At 39.0% G+C, this 27,094-nt stretch overlaps 2 protein-coding genes and 1 long non-coding RNA gene across 4 annotated transcripts; 1 reads left to right on the top strand and 2 right to left on the bottom strand.

Annotated features, from left to right (window-relative positions):
* The first annotated feature begins 247 nt into the window (after positions 1-247).
* Positions 248-2,539, top strand: cdkn2a/b (cyclin-dependent kinase inhibitor 2A/B (p15, inhibits CDK4)). Of its 2 annotated transcripts, XM_085163021.1 has the most exons (3): positions 325-438; positions 533-673; positions 1,576-2,539. In XM_085163021.1, the coding sequence occupies exons 2-3, from the start codon at positions 539-541 to the stop codon at positions 1,834-1,836; spliced, it is 396 nt and encodes a 131-aa protein (XP_085019147.1). In that variant the 5' UTR covers positions 325-438; positions 533-538; the 3' UTR covers positions 1,837-2,539. The 2 variants fall into 2 exon arrangements, with proteins under 2 accessions (XP_085019146.1, XP_085019147.1); XM_085163020.1 differs by having other exon boundaries at positions 248-673.
* Positions 2,540-3,256: 717 nt separating this feature from the next.
* On the bottom strand, positions 3,257-26,983 carry mtap (methylthioadenosine phosphorylase). Its single transcript, XM_085163019.1, has 8 exons — positions 26,854-26,983; positions 24,516-24,602; positions 24,303-24,361; positions 23,941-24,108; positions 11,245-11,347; positions 9,383-9,622; positions 4,818-4,940; positions 3,257-4,292 (listed from the first exon to the last, which is right to left on the bottom strand). The coding sequence occupies exons 1-8, from the start codon at positions 26,950-26,952 to the stop codon at positions 4,254-4,256; spliced, it is 918 nt and encodes a 305-aa protein (XP_085019145.1). The 5' UTR covers positions 26,953-26,983; the 3' UTR covers positions 3,257-4,253.
* On the bottom strand, positions 12,548-23,934 carry LOC146517022 (uncharacterized). Its single transcript, XR_014874575.1, has 2 exons — positions 23,072-23,934; positions 12,548-22,977 (listed from the first exon to the last, which is right to left on the bottom strand). It is a non-coding gene; the product is annotated as an uncharacterized LOC146517022 (long non-coding RNA).
* Positions 26,984-27,094: the final 111 nt, after the last annotated feature.

Below are 27,094 nucleotides of genomic sequence, written 5' to 3'. Positions count from 1 at the left end.
AGGATTCTGCAGCACTACTTGATAAAATGCAGCCTACCTAGTTACTTTAATCCGCTGCGTTTTTTAATTAAATCACGAAAAACTCCCAAACAATTCTGTTTAGTCGAGGTTTGTCACATTTGTCGGTAAAAACTGATTTCCAGCATCCCCTCATAGTAAAAACTCGGTTAAGCACCCGGGAGCAGGACGTGTTCTTTCAAACGAATTTTCTGAGGCGCATGCGCACAGTCGCACCACTGCAACGGCTCTGCAGTCACAGCTAGACGGTGACGTCACTCAATTCAAGTGATAGGCAAGCCCGGACACACACCGGCAGGCAATGAGCGGCGTTACTGATCCGACCCAGGCAACCGGGGGACCCAAAAAAACTGCTGAGCCGGGGACGGCTGAAGACCACACCGTAGACCACACCAGCGAGGAGCCGGGACTATTCGACGTGTACCGTGTCGCGTTAAGTGCCGTTTTTTGTTCCTCGTATAAGCATCACCGGGCTACCTGTCAGAGCAGCCTGACACGGAGCTTATCGCAGCAGGTTTTTATGGACGTGACAATGACTCTCCAGGATGAACTGACCACAGCCGCGGCGAAGGGAAACACGGCAGCGGCGGAGGCTCTTCTGAACAGAGGGGCTCAAGTTAACGGAACGAACAGTTTTGGACGAACCGCTCTGCAGGTCAGTGCTGTCAGTAACAGCCCACTTTCTCCCACTTACACGGGTCTCATCAGACGGGGTAACTCAAAGTTTCCAAATGGCAAACGCAGGCATAAATCCTTATTATTTCTATTATTTTTACAACTATTAGCTATTAGAGATTTATACATGTCATTAATAATAATAGTAATCCTTAAAAAAGAAAGAAAGAAACGACGGGTCTGAAAGTGACGCGCTTTGTTGTGTTTATGGAAGTCGCGTATTTTTATTGAGGAAAAGCAACAATCCCGGATCCCTTTGGTTTATTGTAAAAGCTGTAACGGCATCAGACTATAGTGAAATGAAACTACAATGTTGTTTCTTGCCTTTGGATTGGCCTAAAAAACTAGGCTGCATTGCAATATATGTGGCACAAAAATACTTTAACAATATAAAGCATCGTAATATATTTTTATGCTTTCTTTATATATTTACACACACATATATGTGTATATTTGAATTCATGGCCCACATGTTGCGCTGATCGGTAGTGAAATGCCTCTGTCCCTTCAGTTGTTGCACTACAACAACTACAATAATCCATCCTATCTACATTCTTTGGAGCTTTTTGAAAAACCTGTCGCGTCAGTCACAGCAGGCCTATTTTGGTTGGGTGTAGAAGACTCGGGTTCAAGTAAAATGAAAGTCAACACTAAAGTCAGCCGCATGATAATAAATACATGAATAAATAAACGCACAGGGTTAAGTGTCTGGGCAAATAGTGCAAAACTAATTAACTGGCGCTGTACTTGTGCTTAATGTGCGCCTATATTAGTGAGTGACAGTGAGTTTACACAAAATAGTTTTTGTGCTTCAGACTAAAATAATCGGATTCAGTTAAATCGGTTAATATGATTCCCGGTCATGTTTTTTTTTGTGTGTAGGTAATGATGATGGGGAGCACGTCGGTGGCCCAGCTGTTACTCGAGCATGGGGCGAATCCCAACGTGGGGGACTCAAGTACCGGGGCAAGCCCGCTGCACGACGCTGCTAGGACGGGCTTTCTGGACACTGTGCACCTATTAGTGCAGCACCACGCAGACCCACAGGCCAGGGACAAGCTAAACCGTCTGCCTGTCGATTTAGCCAGACAGCACGGCCATGGAGATGTTGTTGATTTCCTGGAGAATCTGCAAAATCCTTAACGCTGTGATGTCTTTTTTTTTTTTTTTTTTAACCCCTTGCAACCGGTTCTGAAGGTGGACTTTGCAGAGCAGGGGCCTAAAAAGGCCTTCAGCCGAAATTACACACTTGAAGTTTTGCTGTAAAATGCAATATTGCTCTTTATTTATTCACTTTCGGTGTGTATCATTATTTTATTTCTAACGAAATCAGGGTTGTCGATGGGTCTATGTGTAAAAATGTAGGCCACATTTTCACACAACAACATCGCAACTTTTGTTAATTTAAGAATACGTTTTACATGTTGTAAATATAATGTACAGTTTTTCCTAAATATTATATTGTTTGCATATCAGATATTTAAGTAAATAATACAAAAATATTTTAGAAAGAAATTGGAAATTTTGCGAAGTTTGAACTCTTTTTTTTTTTTTTCTTCTTCTTCTTCTTTTTTTTTAATCCGGGATGCACACTACTGAGTCCTAATCTTATTATTACCTGATACTGATATTCTGCACCTTGATGTAAACTGTAACACTGGTTTGTGAAGGCTGGACTGCTGTAGGATGCGTACTGGAGAATTAAAAACAAATGGAAAATACATGAAAAACGTAACTCTGAACTCAGTAGTTCAATTATCCCAAAGTAGCTTTTGAATAAATTAAACTTTTCTTAAGTTGGGGTAGGATTAGACAAGTTTGTAACTGCTCCGTCAAGCTTCCTTTTCCAGCATGTAAATTGACGGGTACGGAGTTGTTGGAGGCAACCCGGTGTGCCTGTTCTTTGTTCACCTGCTTTACTTGTGTTGCTTATTTTAATTGCTCTATTTCGAACATGAAAATAAAAATACAACCAAGCGGTTTTGAGCCGATACAGACTGCATACAGCGCATGGTAAGGATTATTATCATGCCAGTATTTGTGCAAATGTTTATTTATTCACTGAAGAACTGACGTTTACGGAGCTCGCCTAACGGTGCTTTAATAGAGTTTTGGGTTAGAATTACTTTTAGTGGTACATTACTAACTCCTCATTAAAAAATAAAAATCTGAAAAGATAAAGAAAATAAATTGTATAAAGCTGTGTTAAACATGAGGATGGCTTAAGTTCACCTATAACCAAAGGTGTATTCTACAACATACAGAAATCCACTCCATAGTTCTAGTGTTTGCTTCTTTTTTACATTTTTATAAACGGTAACAATAGTAAACCCTTTCAAATAAGATTTAATTGATCCTGTGTCAGACAAAAGTATCTTTAAGATTAAACTAGTGATTAAACTAGTGATGAAACAGGAGCACACTCCTGTTTCAAGAGCAAAAAAAAAAAACAAAACAAAAACCCTAAATTGTTCCCCTTAGGATATAAACACATGCCACAAACCAACTGAGAAAATATTCACTGCAAGTCCAAGTAACTTAATTAACCACAAACTCAACTCGGATTAGTCAAATTCTAACTTTTATTGAGACAAATTATTCATACTACAGAAAACAGGCTGCTGAATAAGAGGAAGAAGAGGCTACTAAATATGCTGTGCAATGTACATAGTAAGTTCAAGTTAAGAAAATGTAAACAAGAAAAATCTCAAATGACTACAATATGATGCAACATGACAAAATTCCCATTTCAATTCATGCTTGGGGAAAAAAAAACCCAAACTGTCAGTATAGCAAATAATTTGTGTTTCCCCGCCACTACCACTGTTGGTACATGTTTACTGCCGATTTGACAGCTTTTCACTGACTTGGTTAGGGTATTTGCAGGTACAAAGCAGCATGCCATTCAAAATTAGATGTTTCTCTAGTCATTAAACACACAGTCAAAAAGAGCAAATAAAAATGAAATGATTCCGTAAAGACCACAAGAGTAGCCAGAATGAAGTAACATGTAGACGTTCAGTCATTCTCATGCTGACAATAGATTCAAGCTTGAAGAGTAGAAGCTTAAATGCAACTAAGGCAGTAATATAGTATTTGTGTGCTAAACTTGCAAAGCTTTAAAAATCATCTTCATATAACCAGAAACTAAGACACCAGTGGCTTACAACCAGCAAACACATACACAAATGTGTCCACAAAATACTGAATACTTAAAACCTTTTATTAGAATGTTTAGACCCAAACGTGGTAACTGTAACAAACATCCATTTCCTCAACTACAGTTAGAGTGGAAGGGCCCTCCCACCTAACACTGTGAGAGGAAAACATGCTCCAGACATAAATGAGTGATCTCTGAATCAGAGTGAAGAGTCAACACAAAACACTGAACATCCAACTAAATAAAGACAAAAAAAAAAAAGTGGATTCTTTAATGTGAGGCACTTTGTTGTGATTCACTGATGACGATTGGACGGGCAGGGTTGAGTTTGCAGTCGGTGTTTGACTCCGTGTGGGTGGTTGTCTGGTCTCTTTATCCTTTCTAGTAGTTTCCTCTGCATTTAGTGCTTCGGTATCATTACTGAAGACTGAGCCATCAACTGGAACAAAGAAAATATGTTATTACCAAAGTGTGTCACTGACACAGTGTCAAGGAGCCTTTTCTATATTTAGGAAAAGTCGTTATCAACATTGTCTTTAAGAAAGTACTAATTTTTGATCAAAAGTTAGCACTGTCATTAAAGAAAGTTTTGAAGAGAAAACTAAGGAATTTCAGGCACAGTCGGTGCAAAAACACTGGAATACCGAGTGTTTTTCAAAATTTTAATTAATACATGTTTATCATGGTGCAAGTACTGCAAGAGATCCAACATAGCACAATGTGTCCTATTGTCTGAGTGAGCCCCCCCTTTTAGAAAATTTTGTTAATAGGCTCCCCCCCCCAAAAAAAAAAAAAAAAAAAAAAAAAAAAAAACAGCCATGCACCATCAGGTTTTGTTATTCTTTAAAAATGCTGAGAGAAAAATAAGTGAGATCAAAGTTCACGATAACCAGATATAAAGCAAACAGACCCTCTTTCACAACTTGCGGAATGGAAATGAATCATCATAAAGCTGACGGCTTACTTTCAATGTATTTATTGTCTGAGCCCAGTCCATCTGACTAATCTGGGGTATTGCTGTTAACAGGATACTGCTAGCTTTGTTTGCATTCTCCTTCATCGTCTTCAGCACATTGTCAACACAGACCTAGGACAAGAAGAAGAAAAGAGAAAAATGTACAGCAGCCATTTAAGAGGAATCACTTGCAATAGTGCAAATTTCACTTCCTTTAAAATGTCACAGCCACACATTTCGAAAATAACCATCTTGGTGTGTATTTTTATTTTGTCTACTTTGAGTGAAGTAAACACTCCTCTGAGAACAATTCTTGAAAGCAGAGCATGATGTAAAGAGAGGCACCATCTTGTAAAATCAGAGCTGTTATTATGAATAGATTATGTATACACTTTAAAAGAACGACGGTGTGAACTCACAGTCGCTAAGATGTAACACACATAATGTGGCCTCCTCTTTACTCAAGTCACAATTACACAAAAACGACTAATTTTACTTTTCATGCCTTCGGTGAACAAACCAGTTCAACATAATGGTGAATAAAATTCACTCAGCTGAAAAATGACACCACCCACTCCTCCCGTAAAAGGCCAGTGCGGTTAATGTAGATGTCTGCTTTTCTCAAGAAAGATACACTTTCATATTCTACATGCAACAACACACAATTTCTTTTGCAGCTATGCATTACAGGTGTAATTTTTAACAATTTGAAAATAAAAACTGATAATCTTTAGTGTGAAAATACTTTCTGCATTACTAAGGTGGTGTGTGGCTATAACTTACAAGATTATCGTGAACAGTACTCAGTCCCCCAATGTGGAACCAGTTTAGTGCATTTCCACAAATGACTGGAAGTGATGCTAAAAAGCCGGCATCAGTAGGGCAACACAAAATTGCTGAGCTAAGAACCACCAAAACCAGAGTCGTGTGTGTGAGAAATTCACAAATGTCTGGCAAATGGAGCACATGCTCTTCTTCCCTGTAATGTTATCCTTTAAAAATAAAATGGATAAAACCTTCAATCTGGCACCAAGGCACAACTGACTGCACCTTCACTGTGCTGGTGGAAAAAAGGTATGTGAATATGATCTTAATAGCACTGGTTTAGTAAAACTATACAAAAATAAATAAATTTAAAAAAAAAAAAAAAAAAGAGGAAAAAAGTTCAATTAAAAAAAAAAACAACTTGAGGTTGTAAAAGAAAACAGATTTTCAAATTAGGAAACAGAATTATGTAAAACATTACTTGACATTATTATTATTTTTTAACTGACTCATTTAAATGAAATATCACTTCACTTTATAAAAGAATTTAAACATTCATGTGCGAGCACAGCAGAAACAGAAAGCTACTGGACAACATGGAGAGCAGTTGATTGTGAAAGTACCGGCTTAACCAAATCAGTCACGTCAGGACCTGTGAGTGAGCCACAGCAGTAGGTGGAAAAACAATATTTTGCTCTTTGCACCTGTACTGGGATTGCTGCGTACATTTTACAACCGTCACCTGTGCTCTGAAATTTAGTGACTCATGGTTCAGTTTCGAGCCTGCTGAACCATGTATACGACACTAGCAATCACTTTACTCACGTGGCTAATGCAATACAATGGAGGAACTAAAAATCAAAACGGTGCAATAAGCAGTTATACAACACAAACCTGGAGTTCTCATTCCCATATTTTTGTATAAATGCAGTGAAGTATTAGTTTATAATCCATCATTCTGAAATTCATTCAGCCACAACTACAGTGTACATTACAGTAAGTTGCACAACATTACTTCCATCCTGTGTACCTCCTGTAACCTTCATTAACCCTTCCCGTGAGTGCTTGTTTTTATGTCACACTCAATGATTAGGTTCATGTTTTTGTGGTATTTGTCAGGATGAAGACAGTGTAGCTGATGACTCAGTGTGACTCAACCTCCTCTGGCAGGGCTTCCACCGGAGGCTGGCAAACAAGCCGACTGGTTGGAGAGGGACGAGGGAGGGGGGGGGAGGCCAGGAGGTAGTATCAAGCTGCGAGGGAGTGAAGGGGGGGCGGAAGGATGTGGCGAGCATTCTCTAACAGGAGGGGGAAGAGGTCAGCTGCAGGAACTCGGAAGTGGAGTTGTGAGTTGGGCTGGATCAGTTCTACATAAGCCAGCGCTCGCCCACACGCAGTAGATCAACTGCATAATCCAGAGCGCCTGACAGAGGCCAGGTCACTCGGAAGCCATAAGAAGCCACAGATACTTTTGTCTACTTATGGAGCACAGATGTTAAAAACCTCCAACCCATCATTTATAGTGAGAGTGAACGATCTGGTTTAGAAACTCGTTGTGATACAGTAAACTTTAAAACTACAGCCACTACTTAAAATACACTGCTCAAAAAAATGAAAGCAAATTTATTCGATTTCAGTGTGGGGGGAAAAATTAATACTGGACATCTATACTGATACGGACTGGGTAGTGTGGAGGAATGAAAGGATGCCACATAATTTGGAAATGAAAAGTATCAACCTACAGAGAGCTGAATTCAAAGGCATCCTGAAGATCAAATGAAGCAGCGGACTAGTCCATTTTGCTGATATTTCATTACTGTAATTCACACTGGTACTCAGTTTGTTTGGCCCCCACATGCTTGTACACATGCCCAGCGATGTTGGACCATGCTCCTAATGGGACAATGGATGGTGTCTTGGGGGATCTCCCAGATCCCTTGGCTCATGAACAGTCTGAAATGAAACAACTGATGCCTAATGACAGCTAGGGTGACGCTCTCTAGCTTAGTAGAGACATTCACACCAGTATCCTGCTGGAGGTCACTTTGGAGCTCTGGCAGTTCTTGTTCTGTTCTTCCCTGCACAAATGAGCAGATACTGGTCCTTCTGATGGATTTGACTTTCTACAGCCCTGTTCAGCTCTCCTTGAGCAAACCTTCTGGCAATAGCACGCATCAATGTGCCATCCTGGAGGAGTTGGCCCACCTGTGCAACCTCTTTAGGATCCAGATATCCAGGCCTCATGCTGGCCAAATGCAAAACTAGTGCAAAAACAATCAGAAAAGATGAGGTAAAAAAAAAAAAAAAAAAAAAAAAAATATATATATATATATATATATATATATATATATATATATATTTTAGTGGCCTTTACCAGTAAAACCATTCCTGTTTTAAGAGTTGTCTCACTTTTGTCCCTCTAGTGCACCTGTTAATTTCATTAATGCCAAAGCAGCTGAGACTGATAAACAGTGCCCTCTGCTACTTAACTGGCCATATAATTTTTTTTACTTTAATTGAATCGAATGACTAAAATTAAATGGCCTAAAACTAACCCATTTACTCTAATTACAAAAAGGCAAGACTAATTTTGTTCCCAGAGCTGAACACTGCAGATGTGACAACATGTTTCTGTACGAGTGTTTATTGCTTTGGCATCATAAACATATCAGACTTTGTTATCTCAGAGGTAATCTGGGAGGACTGGATATAATTGCACTGAAATTATTTTAGTGCGCTATTTGACGCAAGAAGTGGACGTGCATTTAAATTGTGTTGCACAAAAGCAACTGAGGGAACTCGTGACCTGGCCAAGGCTGACCTCGCACAGCTTGCCAAGATGGCCTTTAAATGAGCTTCTGAAGAGCAACCTGGAGTTAAAAGGTTGTCACAGGTTGTACCTGGTCGGCCAGCCAGCAGGAAAGTTCCCAGAGCTGATGTTGTGGTTTAAGGCAGTTTTCTATTTGTTGGTAAATTTTGTTTTCCATTGTAAAGAAACAAAACCATGTCTGCACTGCGTAAAAAGATGCTATGATAAGCAATACTTAGCTTGCTAGTGTCTTCTTTGTTTTGTTTTTTAAATGTATCAACACAAGTCATCAGGGCATGTGCTGGATCAGGCTGAATAGGGTGACTGTCGTTTAGGAGGGTTTGAAAGGTAAACTCCAAAACAGTCTGCTGCGCTTGTTGACATTTAGTCACAGTATTATGAATCTACATACTTTGAGGTGCGATTTCTGTGTCATTTTTTTAAGCTTTGGCATAGGAGAATGATATGCATATTCCTTAACCTCCCAAACATAAGTGTATTGTTAAGAAATTAATGTTAAAAAGTGATTTATTTATTTTTTCCAAAGCCAAAAAACTAACGGAGAACTTCACCTGCAAACTCTGCTGATCACAGCTTAGCAAAGATAAAGTAGGGGAGCCAGTTTGAGGATTGCAGAACAAACAAATGATGATTAGGCTGCAAATAAATGATATGATAAATGCAACCTAATGCCATTAGCTTTATGCTACCCTTTTCTTAAAGTTGTGCAATTATCTTCGGGCCTAATATCAAAAAGCTTACACTTAAAATCAGTCATATTCATTCAGCTCTTAAATAATGCTCTTTAATTTTGTCGTATAAAATTAAAATGTTTAGGTTGGTGTTTGTTGTGTAGTGGGCCAGGGAAGAGGCACAATCCACCGTTAACTGACCCACTTTAACAGGGTATCATCCATTGCCACTGACTCACAAGACAAATAAAAGCTTGAAACATCAAAGTAATAAAAACGACAGTTAGGACCTCTGGCCCGCCACTCACTGCTTCCTCGTGCTCCTTCCAACAGTCGTAGTCTGTTGCCATGGCAATGCTGGCATAGCACAAGCCAGCCTCCTTGGCGAGGACCGCCTCTGGCACGGTGGTCATATTGATGACGTCAGCACCCCACTGGCGGAACATCAGGCTCTCTGCCCGCGAAGAAAACCGAGGCCCCTCGATAGTCAGCATGGTCCCTCGCACATGACATTTGACCCCCAGACTCCGCGCCACCTCCACCAAAACCTGCAGGGAATATCACTATCATTCTGGAATAAATCACTACCCGCTAGGCTGGGTGGCAACTGCTTATCTGTATGCCGTTTCAGTCTACTGCAGATAAGCAGACATTCATTCTAAACACAGACGCTACGCCCATGAAAACACTGTCTCTGAAGGTCCATTATTTTCCTTGACCAGGAGAAGTTTTTCATGTCAATATTGGAAACTATTATGGTTTTATTCAACCTGGTGCATTCTGTGGCCCGAAAACAAAAAACAGTAGGTAACCAGCAATCAGACAGTAAAGCCTTTCCATCAGCACACAGCAGCAGATATCCCACGTTAGTTGAGGCTCCCATTTCTGGAAATGATGCGGGGTTAATATTTGTTAGAATGGTACGTTGGTTCAGTCGAGGGTGCTGCCACAGCAGATGCCCGCAGAGGACAGGACACACAACTCACCACCAAATTACCTGTATTACTTTCCCATCCAACAGGACATCGCTTAGACTTGATGCTAGAAAGCTGGCAGGTTAAAGACCATTTAATGTCCAGTTTGACTGCATCGGATATTTGTGCTCTCATATGCACCTCAGTCATGTAACGTCTAGAAAAGCATCACAAAAAACCTCCTTTACGTTGTCAGACAAAAAGAGCCACAGTGATGTGCATTTTATGCTATCAATACTTACATTGAATAAAAATAACCACTTTAGGAGAATTTAGTATACAGTGGTCCCTCGTTTATCGCGAGAGTTGCGTTCTAAAAATAACTTGCGATAGGTGAAATCCGCAAAGTAGCCAACTTTATTTTTTACAATTATTATAGATGTTTTAGGGCTGTAAAACCCCTCACTACACACTTTAAACAAGAGAGAAAATGTGAGAATGTTCATGCCTGTCTGAGAAAAGTGTATAAACACTCAAAGTTCAAACCTTCGTAGAAAAATAAGTCCAGTATTATAGAATGAAACCAAAGATCAGACCCTATTCTCAGGTCCAGAACATAGGAATAGAGGAGCCGCCAGAGAATTCAACATTAATGAATCAATGGTACGGAAGTAGAGGAAGCAAGAAGAATGAGATGAGTAAAGTTCGACTTATGACTGTTTTGTTTCGCTTAATGCGCCCTAAAATCCGGTGTGCCTTATGGTACGGAAAACACGGTAACTTCTACCTTCCTTTAGCATGTCCAGAAGTCCAACTTTTTGTACGATGATTAGCATCTTCCTCTGCCTTTTGGGTGCTATCACGGGTGCCTTTGACGGTGCAAAACGTTTTGTCGACATTTTTGTGTTTGTTGGGGAGAAAACACACAGTGCAGCACTTCAGAGTCACACTGCTAGCGATCGAAGATTTATGTAAATTTGACAAGCTGAACACATTCTGTACTGTACAGGAGACACGGCATGAAGGAGATTGACTAACAATGGTCTACAGCTGATCAGGACTCAGAACACAATGCACTGTAAAAAAAAAAAAAAAATTATATATATTTATTGATAATAACAATAATAATCTGCGAAACAGCGAGGCTCTAAAAGATGAACCGTGTTATAGCAAGGGACCACTGTACTGAGCAAAATTACATGGCAGTTACAAAATAACAAGTTTGACGTAGGACGTGTTTAGATTTATAGACTTACCTCTCTAGTTTTGTTGCAGAAAGGCTCAGCCATGGGAATATGACAAACACCTGGGGGACTGGTGGGCTGACCATCGTAGAGTGTTTGAGACCTCTTGGTTGTCCTACCAAAAAAAAAAAAAAAAAAAAAAAAAAAAAAAAAAGCAGATTGGGTTTCCATGACAAAAATATAAAAACACTTAAAGATGTAAGATTAATAACTTTGTTTCTGTTTAATTTGTTTATCTGACCTAAAGTTGAGAAAAAGTGTGAAAAGATATGAGGAATAACTGCAGAAATACTGGGAATGGCCATCAAAATCATTCTAGACAACATGTCAACATGAATGAGGTTCAGAAAAGATTCATTTCATAATCATAACTATTTGGCTCATAGAAATCTGCAAATTTTTGTGGCATGACCAGTTTCACAGCAGTCAGGACTAGGGATGGGTACCGGTATCCGGTGCCATGATGGCACCGGTTCTGACATAAACGGTAGTAACCAGACCAAAAAGCAGCGCACATTTCGGTGCTTTATTTCCCTGAGATGTCATACACTTTGGATTCCAGCCAATCATTTTACCTTTCCGAGGATAGTAGGCAGGCCCAGGTACTTACGTTCTTTTAGAGCAGAGCTACAGATTAAAAATGCCCAAGGCGAAGCGGTGAAAAGTCTGGCTGTACTTCACAGCAAAAGCAAAACTCAGCAGCCTGCAACGAGTGCTTTAAGGTGATACTGTGGAAAGGAGGTAACACCTCGAATCTGATGAAACACCTGGCGACGGATAGCGTTTTGTTAAAAGCAGAGAAATGCGCCGTATTTGATAGCTTGCTGCGAGACCTCACACCGAGCACATCTACTGTGGGTGGGTTGCCTGTTATCGGACCCGGAGTTAGCATCATCCCCCAAAAACCCGAAGAGGAGAGTCCTGGCCCCTAGCCCTGCCAGTGTAGGAGAAATGATGACTGCTGATGATGGCAGCAGCAGTCGTTCTTCTCTGCGTGAGTAGCTTAATGTTGTTCATGTGTAAGCTAACCACGTTATTAAATTAATGCATGTAAGGTGAACTAGCAAACACCGTTGTAGTTACATGTGGCTGTCTTCTTGTTTGATGGCAGATACTCCCTTCACCCTGGCCAAAAAGGCTAAAATGACCAAAGAAAAAGTGGAAAACAGCTAAACATGAGGTTTTTGGATAAAGTTCATGTTTTTCCCATTGATTAAGCACTGCTTCCAGCCAAGAGTGATACCATAAATCCCCTATAGCTGCATAAAAGGCTAACATTGTTTTCTTTTTACAAAAAAACAAAACAAAACAAAACAAAAAAAAAAAAACAGCTGAACATGAGAGGTTTTTGGACCAATTTTGTGTTCTCCATTCTTTAAGCACTGGCACCGTTTCAAAAGTACCGGTTTGGTACTGGTATCGGATAAAACCTAAACGATACCCATCCCTAGTCAGGACTATAAACAACAGAATGGAAGAAGCTAGGTCTCAAGCTTCGCTATAACAACCGACCTAAAGTTTTCCCTTCTGCTGAGTCAGTGCTGTTGCAAGAGGCAAAGTGCCAGCCTGTGTCCCCATGGTTCTTCATGGCAATAGGTCAGAATTGCGCAAAAGGCTGATTCACTTATCCAAAACATCAGGATTTCTGTGCTCCATGTAGCCTCTTAGCTTCTTTTGTATAAAGGGAATTCTGTGTGGATGCAGTCTGGACAAAGCCATTTTCTTCACTGTAGAAGAAATTTACTTCATATTACTGATTTACCAAAGTAGCCACTGTTTGCCTTCATGGCTGCTTTGCACTTTTCTTGTACAGCTTGCCAGAAGTGACTCTGCACATTCACATGATTTCCTTTTTAACTGTATTCAAAAGCATTAGCTGCATCATGCTGAGGTTCTGCTGGTATACACCAAACAGACCCATCGGACTACTTTAGTAATCCAAAAGGTGAAAGATTACGTAAGTGAAAGAATTGTGATGATACATTGATGGTGGCTTCCAGCAGTGGTCCTGCATTATACAGCAATACACTTGCAATGAAAGATACTGACCAAACAACCAATCAAAAGGTATGCAGCATGAAATGATGCGCTCGTCAATGGGACACCAGCACTTGTTTTTAAAATAAGGAGGGGAATTCCAGCCATGCATCAAATCTGATGATTCACGTATCAGCACACACTCCACATTGCTTTGCCTCAGTGTGCTTTGCACCTTAAGAGAAATCTCATACTTGAAAAAACACAAAAACACATCATGAAATGGAAGACTGAGTTGCCTCGGCTGCAGATAATTGGTTTTGTTTTCAACATGCATGACTAGAGCTAATGTCAGTGCTTCCCAAGATTTAAGTAGAGGCATCAATTGTTCAGAGAAGGCTGTGTGACTGTTTTAACTGTTACACAGAATAATAAGGAAAGACATGTTTGGGACAAGGAACACAATGAATAGTGGAGACCTGTATGTTGGTCAAATAAGTCATAATGATGTTTCTAACAAAATGCAGTTAAGGTGAAATGTTGACATCTGCAAGAGTAGTTTTAGTTGAAGCGGGTGTGATTGTTCTTTGGGCCGTGCTGGTGACATTGCTGGCAATTCATTTCAGATCTCAACACTTCAATGAACAACAAGTGAATGAACACTTCCATCTCGTTACCACTTCGGCAGGACATTAGCATAAAACACACCTACAGCCTGTGTAAGAACTAAAGGAGGAGAATTAGAGTGCTACACCTGACGGATCTCAATAAAGGAGTGCCTAATTGGGATCCTGAGACTTGAGCCTAATTGGACCACAGAATAAATTTAAAAAAAAAGCAGGAAAAAAAATGCTGAGCATGAAAAGTCTCTTAAATGCTCCAGGTGATGGCCTTATGAAGGATTTGAGAGAAGAGTGTGTGCAGAGCTTTTATGATAGCAAAAATCTGACTTTCAAGCTATGCCAAAAACTCGTCCAGCCAAAAGTTCTGATACCCCAGCACAAACAAAGAAATATATGGTGTATACACAGAGGATTGCTGTGAGTTATACATTGCAGAAACCAAAACACCATCAGCTTTTTGAAGAATGAGGGAAAAAAAATTATGCCTTCTAATACTCATTTTTTTAAACTCTGTGCATAAATCCAGATGTGTCATTTAATAGTTGTAATGTCTTTTTATATACAGCTGACTCATGGCGCAGCTTATTTGTTCCTTTTTTTTCCCCTTGGGGATTACCAAATCCTAAAATAATTATCTTAGAGATCCAAAATATGAATGCCTCTGTCAGAAATCTTTTAAGCTGATGCCCAACCCCATCATAACTCATAACCCTGGCAGTGGAAGAATAAAACTCAGTGTTTGAAAAGAGCTCCAGAAATCTGTGTCTCAGTTTAAAACCATTAAACAATGATGTGCTGGATAAACAAGGAGATGAGTACAATGCACAAGGCTACAAAAATCAAGTTATCATGGTCTGGTGTTTCATTACCATTTTTCACTTCACAATTGCCGTTGTAGAAAATGGCTCACACACCCTGTAATTATCAAAAAGTATAATTACTTCAAAACTATACAAAGAATGTTGTTTGATCCCTTTTGTGGGTTCATCCTCAGGTTCAAACCAAAGTCCCTACTTGAGTCACAGTTTGAACAGTGATAACAATCAGTTTCCAAAGAAATTTAACCAGTTACCCTGCACCTGAATATTTCCTGCACCTGAATATTTCCTGTACAAACAAATCTGAAGTATAAGAATGGATGAAGGGTGTCGGGGCTACCAATCAAACAGGGTGAGGAGCTCAGTCCTTTGGGATAGTTCTGAGTAATGGGCTCCGAACCAATGTTCCCACGTGCACAATTGCACACTGCTGGCACGGTTTCTGCGCACAGAAAATCTGCGTTGCGCACAAAAAAAAAATCTAACCTGAATTAAAATTAATACTTTAACAATTCTGTTTTGCAGTGTTAGTCAGTGAGTGACTGGCTGCTCCCATATGGGATTAGAACGATGCCACCTTATCCCATAGTCCAGCCAATAATGCTATTCACATTCGTATATACGCAGCTAATCAACGTCGTTGACAGGCTATGACAGCGTCCTTATGTGCTGACACCGGTGTTTTAGCGAGCAAAGCGGCGTGGCTGATGTGAAGTGAAGCCACGTTTATGACAACGTGGACAACCATTGGAGATGTGAGCAGGACAGGAAGAACAATTGACGGAAAAAGTGTGGACTTTATACCAGCTTTTAAATTGTGTTGATAGGCCACGAAAACCAGAGTTACAATAAAAATATCTGCAATGTTTGGTTTCCTTGCTGAATACTATCGTTGTTTATATTTACTGCGTGAAGAAACGGTAAAAACTGTGTTTTATAAGAAAAAGGCTTGAAAGCGCTCTCCGCCTGTGAGCAAAAACAAACTCCACCCCCCTCTCCCTTTCCTATTCGTCTAAAAAAGTACCATTCGACCAATCAAAAAAATGATATGGCAACGTGGCGTCTAGTTGTTAAGAAATGGGGGGAAGTTTTAGGAGTGACGGCGGTGCTTTGAGATGTGAGAGATTTGAGACATTTAGCTAACTACACAAATCTTGTGTAGTTAGTGTGTAGTGTAGTTTTGTTGTGTGTGTCAGAACAATGAGGCGACTGCTGAATGTTACAGGTGTTACAGCAGTGATACATCTGCTGTTGTCAGGCCTGCAGGTATCAGGCCGTTGATCAGGCCGTTGTTCTCCTTTATCTCATAGTGGACAGAAATTATTTTTTGGAGAGGCACAAATAATTTGTGTGGCATCAAATTTGATGCAGAACAGCTGATTGTTCTGTAAATAGTTTGAAATGTTTATTTAAAAACGCCTTGGCTACGTTTAAAAAAAAATAGCTGCAAAAAACTTTGTTTGCCAAACTGAGTAACTTTTTTGAAGTAGTAACTATATAATTAATTGCCTAGCATTGGTCATTATATCCTGTATTTTGCAGACAGAGTTACAGGACTCTCTCCCAGACCACAGACTCATAATACAAGTCAGAGCTTTATATTAAAAAAAAAAAAAAAAAAAAATTAAGTTGTGTTTTCGAAATTGGAGTTCAAGTTATTTTTACTTCCAATAGTGTTAACATACTACACAGGTGAATGACTAAAATTTTTTACATTTTCATTGTAAGTGGGCTAAAGCAGTTAATTAAAAGTAGTCTAACATAAATGTAAATGCTGTAATTTGATTATTTTAATAAACCATGTAACTTGGATGGATTAGATGCCGGCGTGACCACAGTGCACACGTCTGATGTTGCTCACAGTGGTCCAAGGGACCGCTCAGGGAGTTTGTGTGTTCGCTCAGACACGTGAAAAATTAGAGGGAACATTGCTCCGAACCCATCAAGAGGAACCAGTTGAGACGGTTCAGGAATCTGACTAGGATGTTGCCTGGACGCCTCCTAGATGAGGCATTTAAGGTATTTCCAACTGGAAGGAGGTTCCAGGGTACAGCCAGGAACAACTGAAGAGATTCCATCTGTTTATTAGCTCAGAAATGTCCGAATGTCCGATGGATAGAGATGGATGAGGTGGCCAGATGGACACAGGTCTGGACATTATTGCTTAGACTGACCCTGCAACCCAAACTCATAAGTGGCCAAAGAAGAACAAAAAATAAATGAAGCAGTAAAGAGTAATTTAAACTTCTTCAGTCATGACACCGATCTTGTGGCCCATTATTAGGTAATGGTGCTAATGTCGGCCATAATACAACGGTATTGTTCATGTGGCTGGGAAAACCTGCAGTTAGTTGAAACCAAAAAAAGTTGTTTGGATCAGTGATGAAACACTTATTGTGTTGAAAACACTGAATCTACATGAACTATATAAACTTTTTTCCTGGATTATTGAGTGTGCATAAAGCAATATAAGACGAGCTGCATCCAAAAGCAAAAGAACTTCTTGCAAAGGGTAAACTTAGAACCTGACAGTCTGTAGATGCATTTTAAAAGTACAATTTAGCACAGTGTTAGCCATGATTAGAATCTGACAAAGTAAGCTCTTATAGTGACCATGTGGTTTGCACACAACAAATAAGCAGAGGTGATGGCACGAAGTAAAGCCTTCAGCAGCACAGCATGCTGTCACATGCTGTGGGACAAGTCTGTGCATGTCCCAACAAGCAACTTCCTCATTTCCGATAAACAGATCTTGTTTGTTCTTGATACTAGTAGTTTATCGACTTCAACAAAACAGGCAAACCCACATGCAAACTCGCTCATGTTGAAATTCATAATAGAACACACTGACATAAATTAGGGAAGGCAGACTACAACTTATCTCAATTCAGCTAGATGCATGCCAACTCTTGAGTCATAAGGAATCCTTTTTACACCTCTCAATGCACATATTGTGCCATTTAATAAAATCTCTGCTGTCAGCTAACTGAGAGAACAACACTCCCACAAGGTCGTGCTCTTGGTATGCTACAGCAGAAGTATGTGTGTATGCCTTGAGGTCAGAAACAGCTGACAAGCTATTTTTTCCCTCCATGAAACAGAAAGAAATTATCAAGGTTTACCAGCAAGTGTGTTTAAGCAAGAATTCAGTCGTGTGCTACAGTTTTAACCACAGCCATACAATACCAGCGATCACTTGCAAGCCATAACCCTTTTATCTACCTCCCCCCCAGTTTGTTTTGTCATATATCATCGTATCGCAATGCTTGTTCTCCCTCTGCTCTTTCCCTTCACCTTAAAAAAAATAAAAAACTGTAGAACATGGCTGCCCCTTCCTCCCCACCATCACCAAGTGCTTCCTAACCAGAGGCTGTTTTCTCTCTCAAGTAGGATTTTTTCCATACAATACAAAATAATGAGCATTAAAGATGAAGCTGCGAATTCTTGTGGATTTTGAGGGATAAAACAATACTAGACACAGTTTTTTTGCCATAAGATATCTAGTGTTTTAGAAAGTGGTTTGACACTAAATATCAAAAGTGCATATATGAGTGTATTCATTTGCATATGTTTACATCTATAAAATCCTCAAAATACTAGATCTTTATTAGTTTATTAATTGGAGATGATTTCTTTTAGTCAAGTATTTTCGGTGCACGGACAGAGACACTTAAAAAGAGTCATCCTTATGTCAACAAGGTTACTCTGAGTCACACTTTGACTCTGTGGACAAGAAGGAAACTGACAGGTTATAAACCAATTCAACCTGTTCCCTTGAATATTTACTGCACATACCAGTCTGTCTTTAAAAAAGCCAAGGATCAGTGTTCAGTCACTTGTCCTGTTACTACCGGTAATTGTTGCACGGATACTAAACGTTCCTTTCAGTCTGTAAGAAGAACTACCATCCCAAAACCAGATTGTACATTTGCTGCACACAGTGTATTTTTATAGCATTGCATGATAAAATATTTTAACAAGCTAACTAATCAAGCTATATTATCCCTCTCTTACTAAATGTTATCAAACAGATAGGAGGTAAACACTTTGAACCTTGACGTCTTTTTAAATTGAAAGCCAAGTATTTATTAGCCAATTAGGATTGATAAGTTACCAGTCCAGTAGGGCTGCCACAAACGATTATTTTTATAGTCGACTAGTCAGCGATTATTTTTGCGATTAGTCGACTAATCAGATCATGCGTCCATTGGACGCAAAACGTACAGCTTATTGCACCAGCACGCATCTGCTCTTATATAACTATCATTAGCTTACAGCTTGAAGTGTTTAAGGTATGTGCTAACTAAAAATAAAGACAAGATGATAATTTATTACATTTTAATGAAATTTGCAGATTGTTTCGGTGAACTTTAATAAACTCCTTGCTATCTAAAATATAACAGGACACCGGAGTATATTCTCGAGCATCTCACACTTCTGATGATCAGTTGTCTGCTTGACGTTTATTCAACTGTGTAAAAACTATAACTTTAATCTCAGCCAAACGGATTTACTCAGAAACAAATAAAATACTGAAAAAAGACAAACAATAACATTTTAAAGTTATCTAAGTGACTTATATATGTTTAATCTGAGTAGCGAAAGACGGCAGTGGGCTTGAAAACGATTTGCCGGGAGTCTGGTGTTCTCAGCGGCTCTAGTAAGCCGTGAACCCCGGCTCGCTATCGAGCTGGTGGGTAACAGAAGTCTCCGAAAACGTCGGAGCGCTTTTGAAAATATGTGGTGTCTTGATAAACTGAGCATATATTTGAGGTTTACACAGTTACATTCTCGCCTGAAAATATGTTAAACATTTATTTTGTGACACAGAAAGAATAATAAGAGTAATATCAAAACTAACTAGCTTCCGCCATTGTTGAAAACTGAGCTGGGCCGCACTATGAATTCTGGGACACAGCTTCTTCTTCATCGGGGTTTAACGGCAGCTGGCATCCTTGTACATGCAGTGCTGCCATCTTCTGTTTCAGCCTGTTATTACACTCTTAAATCCTACTACTTATTCCTGCGTCTTTTGGGATCTTACAAAGCTTCAAACGATGCGTCGACTATTAAATTAGTCATCGACGATTTTAAAAGTAGACGTAATCGTGACTAGTCGACTAATCGTGGCAGCCCTACAGTCCAGTAGTATTTTTTCCAGCTGTTACCTCTGACGACTAAATAAATGCATTCAAAAGACACATATACACAAGGCAAGCCTTTATGGAAAAAGCTGACTGACCAAATGTGCGATATAATATCTTGCAGTTGCCGTTCACCTTGCTCCTAGTAATACGATTACCATCTTTTCTCTGGATGTATCTATTGAGACACTCTGGGGCCATCGTATTTATACATTTAAAAACTAATTTAAGAAAACACAAATGATTAAAACTCTTAAAACTAAGTAGATTATATTTCTTTAAAATGTGACAGTGATGCCACCGAACAGATTTTTAATCCATCATTTTTAAAGATTGATTATATAAGGATACCACAGGCTGAATTGTAGATGGTGCTGCTTGGGTCCAAACTGTCATACAATATGAAAAATGAGAGAATGTCATGGAATGCATAAATAACTGAGCTGCTGAAGTGGGTATATAGTGCCGAATTAACTTAAAACAATTCAGATTAGCCTTGACCGTCTTAGAAATCTTCTTTACATGCTTGTCAAATTTAAGATGTGAATCTAAAATTATTCCTAAAAACTTAAAATCTTTGACCTCCTTTATTTCTTCGTTCCCTAACTTGATTTTAAAATCATTAGATGAACTTCGTTTCCTAATAGAAAAAAAAACAGTTTTTATTTGTTTTTTTAATTCAATACAAGATGATTTTGTTAGATGTACCGTTAAGGTGTCTGCTGCCTCGCCAGGTGACTTAGCTGGTACGTGTATAACTGCATCAAGTTGGCAGTTAGCTTTTGGACAACTGGCCGGCAAATCATTTATAAACAAATTAAATAGCAATGGACCAAGAACAGATCCTTGGGGAATACCCATTCTGTTTTCCAACATGGACGACTTATCTTTATCAACCCTCACACACTGTTCTCTTTTGTGAAGATGGGACTCAAACCAATCAACTGCTTGCTTTGAAAAGTCAAATTTTATCAACTTGGAAAGAAGTATGTCATGGCTGACAGTGTCAAAAGCCTTTTTTAGGTCAAGGAACACTGCACCCACAGCATTACCATTATCCTACTATTATTTGATTCTGGATTTAACAGGATGCCAATAAAGAAAAGCCAATATGGGAGAAATACGGTCTCCCTTTCTAGTCCCTGTCAATACTTATTCTGCAGCATTCTTGATCAACTGAAGGCTTTACAGAGAGTTTTTAGGACAACTTGATAATCCTGAGTAATAATAGTAATACCTGTATTTAGATTTAGGAAATTAGAGGTCATCCAGGGCTTCACATCTCTTTAAATGGTGGGTGTCACCTGGCTTCATGGACAGATAAAGCTGGGTTATCATATGCATAAATGAGGCAGGTGCCTGAAATATCTGATACTATAAGACTGCACATTTGTGCTTATCGTGAACGTCGATGAACTCAAACAGGAAATGTCTTTAATAACCGTTATTAGTTTTGTTTAGGCAGTGATGGGGACAGTCACAAACAGTCCATTTGAGAAGCTCCCCAGGTGCTTGTCACTGTGGTCTGCAGCACTACGAGGACAGCTTCTTGTGGTAGACTTTAATGCTTTCTATTGGAAAATTGTAACATTTTGTTTTTCTTAGTTTTTATAAATTATAAAACGGTGTTGTGAGGCAGAAGAAAAATATTTTTAGGTTTAGGCCAATTACCACCATGATGCCATTTATGTGTGCAAATAAATCAAATTTGAAATAGTCTACTTTAATAAAAACAAACAAAGTGGTCCAATTGCTTTAAAAATGGTAAATAAATACATAAAAGATTTTAAAAAAGACCAGTTTTAAAGGCATCAGCACGAGCACTTGTAAATTCATTAGTTTCCTCAGTGACTTATTTTTGAATTTGGAAGCCATAGCAAGCATGAGTCAATTAAAGCAGTGATACATATAAAAATATTTAAATATAACAATTGTTTATTTCCATCTTCTTTTTTTTTTGCCAAAGCAACAGGCAAATGGGCAAAAAACTCAATAGTTGCTACAGAGCCACAGGCTTGAGAACCCTGAATGGGATACTGTGGATGTGGTTGAAATATAGCATGTTATGCACTTAAAATTTGTTTAAAAAAAAAAAAAAAAAAAAAAGGACAACTTTTATCTCTCCCTCCTAACTGCAAGCTCTAAATTGAAGAAAAACAAATTCAAACACCACTCTCACCGTGCTCTAATGTGAACGTTATAATGAAGACTATTGTAAAACTTGTGGCAGACTAGACTAATATTTAACTAGGCTTATCCAGTAACCTGGCCAATGTGTTAATGTGAATACAAGGTAAACATTAGGGGTGCAACGATACACAAAATTCACGGTTCGGTTCGATACTTTGGTGTCACGGTTCGATATTTTTTCGATACAAAAAAAAAAAAAAAAAAAAAAAAAAAAAAAAAATGTTCATGCCTTTTTAATTTGTCATTTATTAAAATTATAAATATATATTTTAACTCAAAAGTACAGTTTTTAAATTTAATGTTGCTGAAACAAAAAAGTAATAAAAAAATATATATATATATATCTGATCGAGAAATCACTCATCTTTGGAAAAGAGAGTTTATTACAGAGAAATGGCTCTTTCCAAACTAAAAGCTATACTATACGCTTCTTCTGGGCTTTATTCTCAACAGCATATTAAACATATCAGGTCCCCATAAGGAGAATCATGTGCTAACGGCTGTCTAAATGACTCGGGTAAAGTTTGTAGAATGTGTGCTTGTTGTTTTTGTCTGCTTCCACTTGTCTTTGCACTAGGATGCTGTCGGAGTAAATGTGCAGTCATAATCGTTGTGTTCCCACTAGTGCGGTCAGCGTTAATCTCGTTGAAATGACATTAACGCCACAACACGGCAAATCTCCGTTAACGAGCTACCACGGATCGCCCCGTGCGTGGGGCTGGACGGCCAACACGTTAACGAGCTAACGCAGTAGTTCCCACCAATGTAATTGAGCATTGCGTGGCACATCCAACATACTGTTTTACTTTAGTCCATGACGCGCTTACCTTCAGGGTCATACGTCACATGAAAACCAAAAGAGTTCCAAACGCCAGATCTGAATGAGGGTGGGGGAGGTTCAATTTGCCATGTTGCAAGGAGAGCTTAACTTCTGTCTCGCTAGCTTGCGCTGCGCTCAGTGAATCTGCGTTCGACTACTCCGCCTAGGCTGCACTGTCGAGTGCAGATCCACTGAGCACTCAACACAGACAGCATCGTCAGAAGGAAAGTTGATAAAAGAAATAAAAAATTTTGTATTGTTCGATACATATGCGTACCGAACCGAAAGCACTGTATCGAACGGTTCAATATCGATACGAGTATTGTTGCACCCCTAGTAAACATGGTATTCTGCAACAGAATTCTGCAAGCATGAAGTTAATTTAATAATTAGAAAACCTAATCACAGGGATTACCAGTAGCAGTAATCCCTGCGATATGTGAGAGGATGCACAACAGACTCACAGGATAACCACTAATAATGACTTCTGACAGAGTCAGTCTAGATATAGGAACAAAAGTAAACATTTAGCAAAAACTAGTCTGTCTATATACTCAAAAAAGACAAACCCTGCTAGTTTAGTTCAATCAGTACACAGAAACAATAAATGCGCTGTCACACCATATTAATCTTTTAGACTTCCTTCTTGAGTTATCGCATTCACAAGATTTTCAGAAACTTCACATCTGACCTGGAGCTTGAGGTCACGAGGATTCAAACTCATCTGAGAGTTTTAGTAGATACACCTAGCCATGCAAGAATGCAAGTGTTGGGTTAAGAGTTGATTGAATGTCATGAGTGTGGTGCAGAGCTCCTTTTTCATATTTGAATAGTAGAGGTCTTTGTTTATCTAAGAAAAAAATATATATATCAGAACTATTTTTCCTATTCTTTTTTTTGCCATCCCTGTACTGAACTGTTGATCAGCTCCACACTCTATACAGGAAGTGTTCATAGGAATTATCACCAGGTTTTTACTCCACCTACAAAAAATAATAATAATTAAAAAAAATAAAACAAAAAAAATCACCGCCTACACTTAATGCTCTACTTTTCCTGAAAGAAAAACTAGTTTCATGATGTGTCAGAAAACGTATGTCTGAATCTTAACCTACTAATGGACTCGCAGAACTAACCTGTCAATGAACTGATCTATGATGACAATATCTCCTGGCTGGATCTCCTCCCGGAGAGAGCCACAGGCAGTGGTAACCAGCAGATGTGTACAGCCTTCTTCTCTCAGGGCCCAAATGTTGGCTCGGTAGTTGATATTGGATGGCATTATGGTGTGTTGTCTCCCGTGCCTATGAATAGCAAAATTCAACATTTAATGTGTGTAATTAAAAACAAACAAACACACACACACACCTATTACATGAAATAACTAGGATGTGCAAATAATACAGTTGTCCACTAGATGGAGAAAAAGGAGAGGAAATTTTCACAATTGGAAAAAAAAAAAAAAAAAAAAAAAAAAAAAAAAGGGTAAACACATTACCTTGCTAGGAGAACACAGTCCACATTTTTTATTTTCCCCAATATCAGGGCATCTGATGGCTGTTTAAAGGAGGACCAGGATAATTTATATATACACACAAACTTCATTGTCAAGGCAATACAATATTTCACATGTAAAACAGGGCATAACCCAAGTAGAGTCTAATATTTATACTACTTCACCTGGAGCACGACTTCACAAGATACAACTAACCTTCCCGTATGGTGTTTCAACATAGCGCTCAGTTCTGCCCTCCAAGATATCTGGATCATCAAGACCTGAACCCCCGATTATTCCAATCTGAAAGATACGAGAACAGTTCATAACTTCATTCTATAGAATGAATCTCTTGAAACACGTTTTTTTTTAAGACTTTTCAAAATAAAAACAAAACCACAAAGCAGCTAATTACATATTTACTATCATACATGCGAAGAATGGAAGTACAGAAGATATATTGGACAAAGGATGTTGAAAGGAAGACCACAGAATGGATGCAGTAAAAAAAAAATTAAAAAAAAAAAAGCAAAAGAAAGACGGAGCTGCCAACAATAGTGCCAAATTTGCCATTTATTAAATGATTTAATTTATACTTAACCTTTCACTATATTTTAATAGGAAAAAACTACATCCAACAGCTTATTTCGTGGCTCATTTATGATTTTTTTGTCTAGAAAATGTTTAAATGTAAATAAGTGAAATATTTAAGAATATCACTAACGACATAGTCCAAAACAATCATAGGGTTGACACAACATCCCTCTATCAGTTTCAACCAAAAACTGAATATACTTCACAACTGCTTAGCACACACCAGTACACTGTCATAGCTAGTGCAGCAACTCCTGCAGCATCAATATTATTGTTGCATATTTGGTGGCTGCTCTCTGGTCATAAAGGGATAGACATGGTCATTAACATTCCATAGTTTTAAGTCATTGTGGCAGTAAGGACAGACTTGACCACATATTCGCTCTTAAACACATGTTTATTCCGGTTGTCGTTTTCCTTAAAAACACGCCCGCAGCTCTCCAGCTGCGTCCTACACACAACAACAACCAACTCTTCAGGTCCCGGCACGTTTAATAGGGAGGCGTGATGAGCTGATCGAGCTCAGGTGTGTCTGTCTCCCCCACAGCTGCGCCATGAACCAAGTATGTGACTCACTACCCTATAGGGCAAAACATACTTTGTCGTGACAACCAATAGCAGACAGCTAGATGTACCGCAAGACAAGGAGGAGGGGGAACACCTGTTTCTGCTTGGATCATCTATCCATGGATGAAAAACAAAGATATGAAGAGAAACTCCATATTGTGTCTCGGCAGCTCTAGTTAAATCCTTGAAAGTGGCAATGCCTCTCCCAAAGCTCCAGTTCAGTGACATCTACTTGCAACTTGTAGAGAATTGATCACCTTACACTGCTGCCAGGATCAGTGGTTTCAAAGTATGGACAGCTACAGGCATCTTGATGGGTGTGTCCCAGTAGCTCTGATTTCACTTGAAAACTACGGATACTCATGTAGAGTGTGGGGTTTAAACGATGCTCAGTTAAGTACTAAGCGGGCCAAAGTGTGCCAAGAAAATATCCGTCACATTACACCACCAGCAGCAGCCTGAATCCATGCTTTTATGTTGTTTACACCACATTCTATCCTATCATCCGAATGCTGGAGCAAAAATCAATACACAGACCAGGCAACGGTTCTCCAGTTCTCTATGGTTCATTTTAGTGAGCTTGTTCCCATCACCTCGAAGTAGATTGGTCTTTTTCCCCTGACCTGTAGCATTAACAAGGCACTTTTTCCCAGAGAAATGCTCATAATTTCTCTTTCTCAGACCACTCTCTGTAAACTGTGGAGGAATATCCCAGTAGACCAGCCTGTGTAGCACCAACACAATGTCACGTTAAAAGTCACTGAAATCCCCCCCCATCTTCCATATTCTGGTGCTCAGCAGGTCATCTTGAACATCCATCTGCATCCCTATACGCATGGACTTGCTGCCATGTGATTGCTAATTACACATTTGTGTTAATGAGCAGTTGAAAAGCTGCTTGCATACACACGGCAATCAATTTCATTCCCCACTTCATCTTTCTGATAATAAGTGTAGTTATGCAACGTTTTAACATGTAATGGCTTCTTGTACTGAGCTTTTATGACCTGCACAGTTGTCATTTTTTGATACCCTGCTGACAGCTGTAACAGTACAGCAGCCGCGTGCACTTACTCTGGCCACGTGCCATACCAACTGTACCTGACATAATCACTCTTTAGCTTCTTTTAACAGTATGACACCTTAACAGAAATCAGTACGTTAGCACCTGAATTTTACCTTATATTATTAAGGCAGGGAGCGTACTTTACAGACTTGTAAAGCTTTGCTAACACGGTGCTAACGGTTAAGGGCTTTTCCTGGCATACATAACGGCGCCCCAGCAACCTTTAAGTTACATTTTTCATGGATGTTTCTCCTTTGTCAGCGCGTTCAAACACACAGCATTCAATCACTAAAACTTCTAAAACGACATTAAAGTGAATGTTAATACCTTAATAGGTACAGCGGACGCCATAACGACAGTTTTCTTGCTGTTAACAGTAGAGCTAGAAAAATTCAGGCTTTTATACATCCGAAAGGAAGCGGACATCAAATTCCTCTTCCTGTTTGTTTTTTTTTTTTTTTTCCAAAATAAAAGCAAAGCAACATTTGATTACTTTTATGTATAAAACATCCCTGTTATAGTAATGTTTGTTCTGGTCATGATGTTTATATATTTAAATGCACAATTA

This window comes from Neolamprologus multifasciatus, chromosome 6, assembly GCF_963576455.1.
Source record: "Neolamprologus multifasciatus chromosome 6, fNeoMul1.2, whole genome shotgun sequence".
Classification (NCBI taxonomy): Eukaryota; Metazoa; Chordata; class Actinopteri; order Cichliformes; family Cichlidae; genus Neolamprologus; species Neolamprologus multifasciatus.
Note: the sequence above shows the minus strand (reverse complement) of the source record. Positions and strands in the feature narration are given on the sequence as shown.

Excerpts from the sequence above, each read along its gene's own strand:
- cdkn2a/b (XM_085163020.1), top strand. The coding sequence starts at position 320 with ATGAGCGGCGTTACTGATCCGACCCAGGCAACCGGGGGACCCAAAAAA. Across the intron at positions 674-1,575 it reads TTGGACGAACCGCTCTGCAG|GTAATGATGATGGGGAGCAC; the intron begins GTCAGTGCTGTC and ends TTTTGTGTGTAG.
- mtap (XM_085163019.1), bottom strand. The coding sequence starts at position 26,952 with ATGTCCGCTTCCTTTCGGATGTATAAAAGCCTGAATTTTTCTAGCTCT. Across the intron at positions 24,109-24,302 it reads GACTGTGTTCTCCTAGCAAG|GCACGGGAGACAACACACCA; the intron begins GTAATGTGTTTA and ends TGCTATTCATAG. Across the intron at positions 4,293-4,817 it reads AGACAATAAATACATTGAAA|TTGATGGCTCAGTCTTCAGT; the intron begins GTAAGCCGTCAG and ends TCTTTGTTCCAG.